Source organism: Phoca vitulina, unplaced genomic scaffold (assembly GCF_004348235.1).
Source record: "Phoca vitulina isolate PV1807 unplaced genomic scaffold, GSC_HSeal_1.0 scaffold31, whole genome shotgun sequence".
Lineage (NCBI taxonomy): Eukaryota > Metazoa > Chordata > Mammalia > Carnivora > Phocidae > Phoca > Phoca vitulina.
In genome coordinates, this window is record NW_022589734.1 from 7370389 (window position 1) to 7384143 (window position 13755).

Genomic DNA, 13755 nt, shown 5'->3' on the forward strand with positions numbered 1-13755 from the left:
GGCCACATCGGCTGCTCCCAGAACAAGCTCTCTTTCACAGCTGCACAATTCACTGCTGAAACCCTAATCTTGAGAGCGGGGCTGGAGCCAGACAAGAGAAAATGCCAACAGGGCAAAAGCCTCATTCCAGATCCCAAACGTGACTCTGTAGCCCTCAAAATGGCAACCGCTGCTTGCCAGCCCCAGCCAGGTCCACAGCCCACACCAGGAGCCCACGGAGACACGGGGAGCTACTGAGGAAAACCACATGGAGGCCTGTGCTTTTTGCTTTCCTGAGTTCGCTACTCCACCTGGGGGTGGAGGGATCGTTCTGTGAAGGCTGTTTGGAGGGAGCCCACGGCATAAGGTCATGCATCACTTGCTGGCTCCTCCCTGTGAAAGCAGAGAGTCAATATCCAGCCCACCCTAGACACAGGCCACCTCACCCTGCTGATTCAAGTGTCCAAGGTCCTGGGGGAACAGTATTCAAATGCCTCTGCTAACTGCCTTTTGCATCTCACAGTGGTTCCTCAGGAGCATAAAATACAAGAAGTGAAACTGAACATTCACCCCTGTAACAGGGGAGAGGAAGAGCACCGAAGGCCCACTCTTTTCCTGTCAGTCACACGCAAGGCCTGGCCATGAAGGGTTTCACGGCGGCCCTCCTCATCTGGACTCTCTTATCTCTCAGCCACAGTAGCAGCAAAGCCTGGCCCACACACACGGTCTGCCGGGATGGGAACCTGGAACTGCTCTACCAGAGTTGCGGTAAGGTCTCAAAAACGTGGTCGTTTGTGTTTATGGGGAAATGAAGGCCCGCAGATGGGAGCTGCGGAAGCACTGAGCTGGGGTGGGGAAAGGGTGAGAGGACCAGGACCCAAATACTTTCTCCGCCTGCAGTGGGTCTGCAAGGCCATTGAGAGCCCTTGGGAGAAGGAGAGGTGCGGGGTGGGGAGTGGGAAAGAGCCTGAAGAGGGCCACAAAGAGGACAAGAAAAAGGCATTGAGTCTAAATAGAGCACTTCTCTAAAACTGCAGAGCCAGAAAAAAAACAAAATGACTGAGGAGTCTACCAAATCATGAAACCTCATTAGCTCAAAATTAAGAAGAGATGCTTCCATTAGTCACCGCCACCCCAAACTGTATACCGGGACTACCTTTCCAGGTTACTGAATTCGCAAATTGAGTGAAAAGATCACGTATGTCAAAAGAGAAGATTTCGGTCCTTCCTGTGACATTCCTAGGGTAGCATTGCTCATTCATTAATTCAGCACTTACCTTGTGGCTGTCAATGCCAGGGTTTTTTCTAGGGCCAGACATAACCAAAGAGCATGAGCCATGGTTATTACCCCAATGGGGCCAACGTCTTTACCAACAAACCGTACAAGCTAAGGAATAGAATGCAGGAAACTGTTGCAGTAGGAGTCTGAACCAACACTTTGGAGTATATATTAGTCTACAAGGGCTGTTAGAGCAGAGTACCACGGACTGGAGTCTTAAACAAGATATTGATTTTCTCACAGTTCTGGAGGCTTCAAGTCCAAGATCAAGGTGTTGGCAGGGTTGGTGTCTCCTGAGGTCCCTCTCCTTGACTTGTAGATGGCTGTCTTCTCCCTGTGTCCTCACTTGGTCTGTCCTCTGTGCCTGGCTGTGTCCTAATCTCCTCTTCTTATAAGAACACCAGTCCTATTGGATTAGAGCCCATCCATAGAACTTCATTTAACCTTAATCACCTCTTTAAAGACCCCATCTTCAAATAAAATCATATTCTAAGGTACTAAGGGTTAGGACTTAAACATATTAATTTGGTGGGGGGGCGGGGGGAGGCACACTTCAGTCCACAAAGGGGGTCTGAGTGGGGAAAAATGAGCTCAGCTTTAGGATCACATCTTGAATGAAGATTAGAAGGACAGACTCATGGAAAAGCATGCCAGTGTGAAATATGACACTTTGGAGGTAGACAGGAAGCAAAATGCAGTTTGGACTGAAGGAGTTGGAAAAGTGATGCTCTGTCAGTATTTAAATTAGCCTCACAATAAGCTGGGGAGCAGTGGAGATGTTGCACTTGAGCAGATAGCTGATCATGCAGGGAGTTGCCTTGGAGAGGCTGGTCTCCAGGGCCATTTGTCCAACTTGATTTTACTCTTTTAAAAACAAGGAACACTGAACACTGAAATGCACAAAAACTTTTTTTTTCCTAATGTGAAAAAGAATGAATGGCTAGATGCTGTAGGTATTGATCTCATTACTCTTGCTCTTCCCACGGGGATGGGATGCTTTCTGTTGGCATCCATGCATTGTAGGTGCAGGATGAGAAGCAAGAGTTGAGATGAATGGACTGCTCTGGATTTGTTTCTCCAATTCATCCTCCCATAAAAGGTTGCCATGGCTGGTCCCTCCCCCAGACCAGCCTGCAGCCTGCAGCCAAGCCTGGCACAGCCTTTCAAGTCACTGCCAAGAAAGGCAAGAGAAGCGGATGCATCAAGAGAAGAACAAAAGCATATCACCCGCCTCTGGGGATAACTCCTCCCTCCGGGTACCTGCTCCGTGGAGTCAACAAATGTCAGCACAAGCCCTACTCTGGCCCCTCAGAGAAAAGGGATGGAGGAGACACAGTTCTCATCGAAAAGTAGGGGGAGGATCAGACAATTTAACAATAGGGTAAATGCTCTGTGTGAAGAGCCGGAATAGAGGCACTTATCATGTACCAGGGCTCATGGTGGTTGGAAAGGGTAAGCTTGGGGGTCTAAACCTACCTGGGGAAGCGTCATCAAGCTTGACCTTAACCTCAAAGAATGACAAAAAATGGTAATTATAATACCTTATGTCCGTGGAAGGTTTATAGGTGCCAGGCTAAGTGCTTCCTATGCATTATTACTTTATGGATGTCTAAACGAGGGTTAGAGATGTCAGGTAACTCTTCCAAAGACACGCAAGTAATGGTGGCAGAATTACATCCTGGGGGCACAGAGAAGGCATGAAGTAAATATCTGGGGAATTGAAATGACTTGATCCCAGGCCCGGCTGACTCTGGAGCCTGTGCTTTAATCTCCTGCTGTCTGGAGTTTTGTCAGAAGACCGGTGGATAGAGGGGAGGAGCGGGAAGGCTAACTTGGCACAGAGAATGGCATGTTGACAGCAGGGAGATGTGACCAGGCATAGAGTTCAGGGGGCTGCAGAAGGGCTGGAACACAGGGACTGATGAGAGATGAGGTAGGAAATATGGCGAGAGCCCGGGTGTGATGGTGAATTTGATGTGTCACCTTGATTGGGCCACGGGATGCCCTCGTTGAACACCTTCTGTGTGTGACTATGAGGGTGTTTCTAGACATTAGCATCGAAATCAGTGACCTGAGTAAAAACAGATCACCCTCCCTCCCCAGTGTGGGTGGTCACCATCCAATCTGTTGAGGGCCTGAAGAGAACAAAAGGTGGAGGGAGGAAGGATTCGCTCTCTCAGCCTGACTGTAAACTGGGACTTTGACCTCCTGCTTACAGCACTCCTGGCTATCTGGCTCTCTCGGATCTTCAGACTACACCACCAGCCTTCCTGGGTCTCCAGTTTGCAAATGGCAGATCATGAGGCTTCTCAGCCTCCATAATCATGTGAGCCAATATCTTATGATAAATCTTCTTTTATTATACATATTCTTTCTAATATATATTTCCATTGGTTCTGTTTCTCTGGAGAAGCCTGACTAATACAGTAAGAGACGAGGTTGGGCTGCATCCCTTTGGCAATGAGGAGATTGCATTTGGAAAGATTCCCTCAGGGAATGGGTAGAAGAATGAATATTAGATTGAAAGCTATTCGAGGCCATAGCCAGGGTTTGTAGCCTATAGAATCAATAATCCAGGGGGTGCCTGGGTGACTCAGTCGGTTAAGCCTCTGCCTTCAGCTCAGGTCATGATCCCAGGGTCCTGGGATCTAGCCCCATGTCCTGCTCTCTGCTCAGCAGGGAACCTGCTTCTCCCTCTCCCTCTGCCCCTCCCTGCTGCTTATGCTCACGTCCTTGCTCTCTCTCTCTCTGTCAAGTAAACAAATAAAATTTTTAAAAAATAATAATCCAGGGAAGAAATATGACAGGTCAAACTAGTATCATATCAACAGCCTCAACATCAGAAGGAATCTTTGATATACTCTGGTGTCAGCAGAAACAAAAGCAGTGTCCTAGAGCTTCTCCAAAGGTGGGTCCTGCCTCATCTCCTGAAAACCATTGAGTCATCAGGGACTGAACGGTCGCATACCCCTCCCCAGATGGAGATAGTCCTCCCTGTAGCTGCTGGATTCACCGCAGGGCAGCCCCCCTACCCCTGCTCCCCAGGCTTTCACATCTATAACATAGAACAAAGGCCATGTGTTGAGACCCTCTATCCAACCCAGGTGTTCAGATCTCCTTCATGCATGTCAGGGTCTTCTAGAATCCCAACATGCACACAGATGTGGGGTCATCATCTGATGAAAATAAAATAAAATAAAAATAAAGGATCTACTGTTTTCTGGGTTCATGTTTTCCTTCTTGTTTTGTTTTATAATTTTAGAGCTCTTAGGCCAGACGATGTTCTAAATAACACAAAAATCCTCGGGGAGAAAGAAAGAAACTCACAAGCAGTTGCTGGGCTCTGAATACTGACCAGGAAGTGAGTACAATTTTCTGAAAAAGCAGAAATCCTGTTCTGTCCAACTGTTAGTGCTACAGTAAAGAGGGACAGAAGGGGGAACAAAGCAGCCTGGGGCCTTTCTTTTGCTAAATCATAAGACAATTCCCAGGGCTAGCAAAAACCCAGGGATCTCACCCCATTTACATGCTACAAATGCCCACCAATATATTTATTTATATGCTGCCTCTATCACACCAGCTCACAGGGTAGATTGCAAAACTCCACAGGATTGGGGGATGAAGGAGGTAGTGGGAAAGGAGGGGGAAGGGGGGGATAATAAATCCAGGAGAAATCAGGACACATACAACTGATAAGGCAGTGTAAGAAGTAAGATCTGGGAGTCTGAGGTCAGCAAACCTCATTCCAGACCTTGGGCAATATTCTGTCTCCTGTCCTTGATTGCAAAGTGGGCATATGAGTTTTCTATGGATGCAGTAATGGTTACCGCTTGGTGGCTTAAAATGACACACGTGTATTCTTTTAGTGCTCCAGAGGTCAGAAATCCAAAGTCAACTTCCTTTAGTGAAGGGCCACACTCCCTTAGAAACTCTAGGAGAGAATCTCTTTCCTGGCCTTTTCCAGCTTCTACAACTGCATTCCTTGGCTCATGGCCCCTTCCTCCATCTTCGAAGCCAACAAGATAGCATATTGCTTCAACATCTTATCATACTGCTTTCTTCTATGCCAAATCTCCCTCTGCCTCCCTCTGATGGGGACACTGAGATTAGGATAATCTCCCCATCTCAAGATCCTTAACTTAATCCCATCTGCAAATTTCCTTTTGCTATACAAGGTGACATTGGCAGGTTCTGGGGATTAGGACATTCAGGAGCCATTATTCAGCCCATTACAATAGGGATAATAATTTTACCTACCTCTCAGGGCTATGTGAGGATTAAGTGAAAAGAACTGTATGAAAAGTGCATAGTACATACTTAGTACATAAATCTTTGCTGCTGATGATTTGCAAAATATTTTCTAGTCAATAGAGGTATATTTGATTATGAGCTTCCTTGAAGCCATATCAAACAAGGAAATTACATTGCTTGCAAAATAAAATCAGTTTTTAAGACGTCTAGCCTTTCCTGATACTGGGATGATCTCTGAGAGGAATTTCTACCTGAAGCAATGTGATTCCCATCCACTGTTTTTCATGGAAACAAGGAGCAAGGATTCAGCACCAAAATGCAACTCAGGATCAGTTTTGCAAAGGGCTGCAGTAGAAGCTTCCATGAATGGAGCACTTGCAGGTCTGGATTGCTCAAGGGAAAGTTAGACTGCCTATAGGACTAGCCACATGTCCTCCAGACAGCCATCCATAAATACTTTCGTTGCCATTGTTGTTTACTGTTTTGGGTTTTTTGATAAGGAGCTAGGTTGTATTTTTTGACAAGAGCCTTGAGTGTGAACCTCAGTATTGTCATTTAACATACTTTGATATGCTTTCACATGCTTTGACATCAGCCAGGCAGAGAAGAGGGTCATAAAAAGTAAAATACCTATGACACATGCCCAAATGACTCCATGTCTCCCTTTTGATATCTCCAATACAGTCAACCTGGTCATTCCCCTGGCTCCTGGGAGTAGTCTAGGACAGGTGTTGGCAAATGATGCCCACGGGCCAAATCCCACATGCTGCCTGGTTTTATATGGTCTGTGAGTTAAGAATGGTTTTTACACATTTAGATGGCTACAAGATTCAAAAGAAGAAGAATATTTGCGACATGTGAAAATTACATGAAATGCCAATTTCTGTGCCCATAAAGTTTTATTGGAACATGGCCACACTCGTTTGTTTCTGTATTGTTTATGGCTTCTCCCATAAGTAGGGTGATAGTGACGATATGGCCACAGATCCTGAAATATTAACTGTTTGGCTCTTTATAGAAAAAGGTTCCTGCTCCCTGGTCAAGGGTAGGAAAGAATCTCTCAAGCTCTTCTCCAGATCAGAGCCTCCAATTCTGTGTCTTCTGGATGATTCTAACCATAGAGAGGCTGTGTGGCCAAGTAATCTTGACACCAAAACCATCATGAGTGCAGGAATTCGTAAGATACCTTTGAGGGTATCATCATTTCCATAATAATCTCCTGCTGCTGCATAACATTTTATAATTTATAACATCCCTCCATTTATAAGGTCTCATTCAATCCTTACAAACAGTCCTACGAGCTGTGTAGCATGTTTATGTCCATTTTCCAGATATGGAAACTGAAGCATATACATATTAACTATCTTATCAGGTAACATACCTGAGCCACGGTACAACCCTAAGTGTCTGACTCCATTTCCAGTGACTTAAAGCTACATTATGGAATTCCAATATGGAGCAACCCATGCGTCTGATCCCAGAAGCATAGGGTAGGGATAGGGAGAAGAGACAGCTCAAAAACTAAGTCTTTGGGTGAGGAAGTGAAAACCCTACACTAGCAGAAGAAGCAGGAAGAGGAGGAAGGTAGGAGAGAGTGAAGGAGGAAGAGGAGGAGGAGGAGAGAGATTTGGTTTCTGATTCAAGGATTGTCCCATCTTCTCCCACCCCAGCCTCCCCTCTCCGCATGCATTCAGAGCTGGGCCAGTTTGGCTCTTCCCAAATATCCATCAGGGACCTGTAACAGCCATAGAAGAGAAGGAGCACCCACATCTACATTTTTTAGTCCTGTGTACCAAGCTCACTTTTGTTGCAAGGTATTTGGAAATGACATCTACCAATTTTTTTTCCATTTTTTATTTATTTTTATTTTTTATATTTTTAAATTTATTTATTTTTTAATTATTTTTTTATGTAGTGTTCCATGATTCATTGTTTGCATATAACATCCAGTGCTCCATTCAATACGAGCCCTCTTTAATCCCCATCACCAGGCTAACCCATCCTCCCATCCCCCTCCCCTCTAGAACCCTCAGTTTGTTTCTCAGAGTCCACAGTCTCATCATCTACCAAATTTTTAAAAAAGGAAATGAAAGGTCATTCTCTTACCAGCGAGAACAGTTATTTTTCAGACGGAGCCCTCCTGTGAGGTTAGCTTACTTATTTTATAAGGAAACCCTATTTCCCCCACATCTGACAGCAGTTTTCAGGTGGAGAAATTGGTGAGTGGGGGGGGGAGGGGGAGCCCTATCTCCAGCAGTAAGTTGAGGGCTGTGGGTGGTTCCTAAGGGACCAGGGCCAGCCATCTGGGATGTTCCAGGGTCGGGGGACCATGGCATCTGGTCACCATGCTTCATAATCAACACCTGCTCTTCTCTCCTTGAAGGCAGTCAGCCTTGTCCATATCTGCCTGAATAGGTTTTGCATGTGTGCTGAAGTTTTCAGCAGGGCAGGCACTTTATCTGACCTCCAAAAAAATCTTTAATTACAAAGTCAAAATCAAGTCACGTGCATCTGAGTAATCCATCAAGATAGTCAAACAGGACAATTAATCAGACCTTAAAAATGCAAAGCAATCCTGGCAACAACTCCTCTAAAATAAAGGGTAAACTGCAAATGACCTGGCTGCAGAGCAAAGCATGTTGATAAAGCGTTGGTAGAAAAGTTATTTTAAAACTGCCCTGGAAGGAAAGGGAAGGAGGCGGAAACTGCTTTCCTCAAAGCCTAGTAATTCTGAAATAAATGGAGCATAAAACAACACAAAAGAAGCAACACTATCAAAAAAATAATAATAATGGAAAATATCACCCGCCACATAGTCATTTAACAGTACTTTAAAATATTGCACACAGAAAGCAATTTCTCTCTTCGTTTATTTTCCTGGATTAATAGGGATCTAAATACTGTACAATTAGAGAAAAGTAGACAAATAGGCAGGGAGACCACGATGCCATTTCAAAGGGATAAACAGGCACTCAAGATGAAACAGTTAGCTGCTGGGAGCATAGCGAGGTCTTTTTGCTCAAACTTAAAGGTAGAAAGTTGATTTTAAAAATAATAGTTCAGTGGCTTGGTAGCAAGAGCTCACCTGTAATTATAACTACTATTATTTTTAAAATCAATATATTTATTAAATACATATAAACATGAGTGTCAACATTGAGACGCAGACTTTTAGAGATGGGAAAATTATTTTTAAAATATATATATATATTTATATGAGCATCTATATATATATATATGAGTGTCAACATTGAGATGCAGACTTTCAAAGGTGGGAAGAGGAAAAAGTTGAAAGTGAACAGAGGCTGGAGGAGAACAAATCTCGTAGGTGAGCTCTTGCTACCAAGCCACAGAACTCCTCCTGCCCGTTTCTGTGAGGTCCTTTCAGCCAGACCTCCAAGGCGGTGTGAATCCTCCCGAGCACTTTTTAAAAGAGATGCGGAGTCCCTTAATGACTAGGGACCTAAAGAGAGGGAAAAAAGCCAAGAGTAAGTCTAAAAGACTCCTCGGTGCCAGCAGGAAATGTCTTCCTGGGTGCTGTTCACTGCTCTTTCCATCCTCAAGCAAAACCGTGAGAAGCGGCTTTGCTCGTGTTTTGGAGTAGAATCTTTGAAGAGGTAGAGATGGGGGAAGACTGTCTGTCCAGCTCTGCAGCTATTTCTGTGCAGACTACAACACAGACGATATATTCCCGAAGCCGCCACAGTGTGAGGTCCGGGGCAAGGCTTCAGACTTGCGACTGCAGAAGGGGGAGTGCGGGGGACCAAAGCAGCTTGTTTTGTCCAGGTCAAGGGAGGTGAAGGTGAAAGAGCCCCTTTCCGGCCCCAAACTGTGCAGCTGGAGAACCTGGCAGAGCCCCCTGCCACGCTGGTAAGAGCAAGCTGGAAGGCACAACACAGGAGCAGTGCTGGTCACACATATTGGGGTTTGGCGGGAGACAGATGCTCCCCTCCAAAACCCCAAACAACACGGGTGGCATTTTAATGGAAAGAAAAGGGTGACCAGCGCTGGAACCGTGTGCCGTGTGAACACCGACGTGTTCGGTCTTTTCTGGGATGCCTTGTAAAGTGATATCTCAGGCCCCTGATCCAGTAGCTCTGTTCTGGGACCCTACAGAAGCCAAGTGAGCATCGGAAGAGGTACTCTGGGGTCCACCAGAAACAACTCTTTAACCATCCACGTGGGCGCAGCCGATGGATGATTCATGCACGGTGGGCAATGTGCAAGTCACATCCGCCAGCCTCCTTTTGGGATCCGAGAAGGCATCATTGTGTGTCCCTTCTTGAAATTCTGTACCACTGCCCTCCACGCCTCTCTGCCTTCAGGACAGAAGTGAGTGGTAACCAACCCAATGGCTAGCAGGAGAAAGAAAAGATCCTCAGCCCAGAAAATGCTGCTTCCAAGCACAATTTACAGTCGAAGAAGTGTTGCCAGTGGGCTCCCTTATTTGAAGCCTGACATAGCCCCTTATGGCCAGGTGGGAACTGAGCCAGCCCCAGTGAGAAATCCAGAACAGAATGATCAGCGTTCCCTCTGCCTGTTAGCCATTAGAATCTTGTCCCATAGCTGGGATCTTTCCTATTCAAGGCTCCTCCATATATTTTAGTGCTCAGTTTAATCTTCCTGTACTGTATTATAAAACCCCCTTAAACATTAAATACTACTTGTACAATTAAGTGAAATTTTTGTAAATTAAACAAATTAATTTTATTGCAGACACACATACATTGGTCACATGTTTATTAATAGGATTGTCTTGAGTATTTAACCTAAAACAGATTTCCTTAAATGCTTTAAAATCTTTAAAAGCAGGCAAGCAGACACAAATTATCACAATGTATTCCACTTACTACCGTTTGTTGTTAGACTACAGTATCTTTCAAAATATCGGTAACGTGGGTTTACATTTATGTCTTTAACATTGTTACAGTGATATTTACTCTTACCTGTATTCTTACATCATCCTGGGGTTATAGTCATACTTACTTCAGTATTTTCCTAGGTGTCTAGGATGCCCCAGACCAAAGATATCACCTCAGACTAGCCAAGGATACAGGTTCCAAGTTACCAGTCCATTGACTGTGGGATCGATGGCTGGTCAGCAAGCTCTCTTTACTGAAACTTGACCTAGTACAACTTGAAGACTTGAAGCCCCTTCCTTGCACAAAGTTCCCTGTATTCTGGTGCTTTTTCCACAAAAGATGTGTGTTTCCCAGGGTCATTGGGATGTTACTCACCGTCCTAGCATTATTATACATTAACCTGGTCTGTCAGCATTCCGGGGAACTTACACCACCCATGGTAATGTCAAATGTATAATTAGAGGGGTTGTTTAGAAGAAATGATAGACTTTGCACAGTTGAGACTCATCTGCACAACATTTAGCTGACTCATCAGCTTTGAAGATAGCACTGAATTGTCCTTTTACTTGTATCTTCTCTGTGACTGCTGGTGCTGATTTGATTGTCGTCCAGCTTTCTATCCGAATTTTATATGAGACCCCTCAAGCTCATCAGTCCTTCTGTTCCATTTTTTTTTCTGGCTCAGTCACAACTCTTGGTCCTTACTCTTACCTACTCCCAAAGGTAGAGAAAAGTGCATTGTTCTCTCTGATCTATCCATAGGGGTGGAAACACCCTGAATCCCCAAAGAACTAAGAATGAGGCTACGTGCTCATCTAGTGCTTGGGATGTGACCCGACTTCCTTCCTGCCATTGTTAGCGCTGCAGCTCCCAGACATGCCGGCTAAGTAATTCTCAAAGACGAGTCATAAGAGACAAGGTCTTCAAGAGCTCAAAACAACAAGCACTGTCTTTCTGTCTCTTCCCAGCAACTGTCTGGTATTGCTAATTGCGTTTCACCAACCAGCAGAGAGCAAGTTCCCAGGGGTGTCCTCCCACCCTACCCTCCTCAGTCAGGGATGAGCATGCACGCAACACTAGCATTTCCTTGCTGTCTGTTTACAGGTCCAAGGCCAGGGTAGCTAATCATAGTTCACAGTGGCTGGACAGCTACAGATAGAGGAGAGGGACACACAGGGTGAGGTACTAGAGAAGCTCTACTGATCTGTGAGGCCAAGGATCAGTTTCTGACAGTCTGCCTTATGGCATCTATTGTGGTCATGTGTGTCACATGACCATCTATTTCTCCCCAAGCTTGGCATTTGCAGGCACATAGAGAGAGGTCAGCATTCTGCCTTTCTTTGTCTACAGGCTGAGGGTAGACTGGGGACCTCTTACAGAATTGGGAAGTGTCCTGGCCAGACAGACCCTCAGGACTTCCATCCAACTGCCTCCTCATTCAGAACAACTTGAGCCAGAGAGGCAGTGTGTCCTAACCATAGCCACAAAGCTTCATGGCAGCTGAACACAACGGGATCTCCCAGGTCAGCTCTGCTTCCTCTCACAACATAAAAGCCATGATGGGTGAACTCACACAATTTCAAGTCAAAGACCTCACATACAGCAAGATCAGACCTCTCTTTCATACCTATATCTCCAAAGTGCAAAAAATCCTCTTTCTATGCAGCCCTTCTCTTAAGGCAATTTGTCCACATCCTTTCTTGCCCAGGATCCTATGAAACAAGAGCCTTTGTATATACAGAAGACCTATGGGGTCTTCTTATAATATTGAGAGGACCAATGGCTCCATAAATGTACTGATTGCAGACCTTTCTTAGAAATGACATGGTTTTTGAGAGACGATGGGCTCTGAAAAACAAAACTGAGGGTTCTAGAGGGGAGGGGGGTGGGAGGATGGGTTAGCCTGGTGATGGGTATTGAGGAGGGCACGTTCTGCATGGAGCACTGGGTGTTATGCACAAACAATGAATCATGGAACACTACGTCAAAAACTAATGACGTAATGTATGGTGATTAACATAACCCAATAATAAAAAAAAAGAAATGATATGGTTTTATAAAGCAGTGAAAGCAAGAGCATGTTTAGAATAGAGCTGCCTTGTTCTGTGGTCTGAACCTCATAAATTAGGAACCTCAACAGTTAGGAGACAAATAACCGGGACAGGGGACACCTGATTAACATATGATAGGTGACTTGGGCCCCTAAAGTCCTAAAACTTGATGCCAGTGTCCTGTTTCTTCTGGCCTTTTCTCCATATGTAGAAAAGCTTGTTAAGTACAGCCAACTTCAGCCATCAGGCAAATGCCTAAATGCCCAAATCCTTTGGCCCCCACTCCGGTGGAGTCAGCTGGCTTGGGTCTGAATCCAGGATAAAAGCTATTCCAAAAGGGAAGTAGTAGGAGCCTCAGTTCCCCCAGAGACTCTAATTTCTAGCCTGACTTACACTGAGCTGTTTGGGATCCAAGTGGTGTGGAGAGTGGTCAGGAAGATAATTTTTCCAGGGTGAACAATAGCTTTTCTGCCGCACACTTGGCTTTGGTTTTAACTAAATTAAAGAGCAGTTCTTATATGAGTGTGTTTGCTAAAAAAAAAAAAAGACCTGAAGAAAAATCGCCAATGGCTCTTGGTTTATTTGAACCAGTGGTTGAACAAAGCACAGGCTTGCTAGTAGGTATCAAGTGTCGATTTTTGAAAGCATAGCTGAATCTTGTAAGAAAATATAGGAAGTCTCCAGGAACCAAAAGAAAGAGAAAGCCCAAATGTAGAGGAAAACTGGCACTTAAGACTTGTCCACCCTCAGAAAATTTGTCCGTCTCCAGGAACCAGAACTCAGGCTTCAGTGGCTGTGTGGGAGTTTGGTAGCATAGTCCTGTGCTGTGCAAGATGGGAAATTGACCCCTCCACGAAGCTCAGTCCTTCAGAAAGTTATATCCACAATTTTAAAAAGTGAATAAGAAAAAAATAATAATTCAGCAAAAGCAGAAGACAAGGAAACTTATCTAACTGACCCGGTCTCTGGAGAAATAAGTTTTCCCTGAGAATTAGCAGCTGCAGATGAAAGAGCCCATAGGTTTGGGGCCCAAATTTCTATCATCTTCATGATCCAGGAAACCCCAAGCCTAGAAATTAAATTACAGACTTTTTTTGAACAAACAAAATCTGGAGTTTGCCTGCCAAAGATTCTCAGTAAAGGAACTTTCCAAAGGATACTTCAGAAAGAAATAAAATGATCTCTCAGAAGTGAGTTCGGACATACAAGTTGGAATGGCAAGCAAAGATTTAGGAAACTCAAATAAGCAATGGATGTAAGGATGATAATAATGTCCAATTTGAAAAGGGAATGTATTTGCTTTCCACTGTTGCATAACAAATTACTCTAAAAC

The 13755-nt window shown here is 44.7% G+C and overlaps 1 protein-coding gene across 1 annotated transcript in view; it reads left to right on the forward strand.

Moving 5' to 3' along the window:
- Positions 1-606: 606 nt before the first annotated feature.
- The window catches only part of LY86 (lymphocyte antigen 86), a 57739-nt gene continuing 44590 nt past the window's right edge, over positions 607-13755 (forward strand). The window contains exon 1 of the mRNA XM_032424962.1: positions 607-747. Coding sequence (XP_032280853.1) covers positions 621-747 — 127 coding nt within the window. The 5' untranslated portion in view covers positions 607-620. The remainder of the gene's footprint in view (positions 748-13755) is intronic.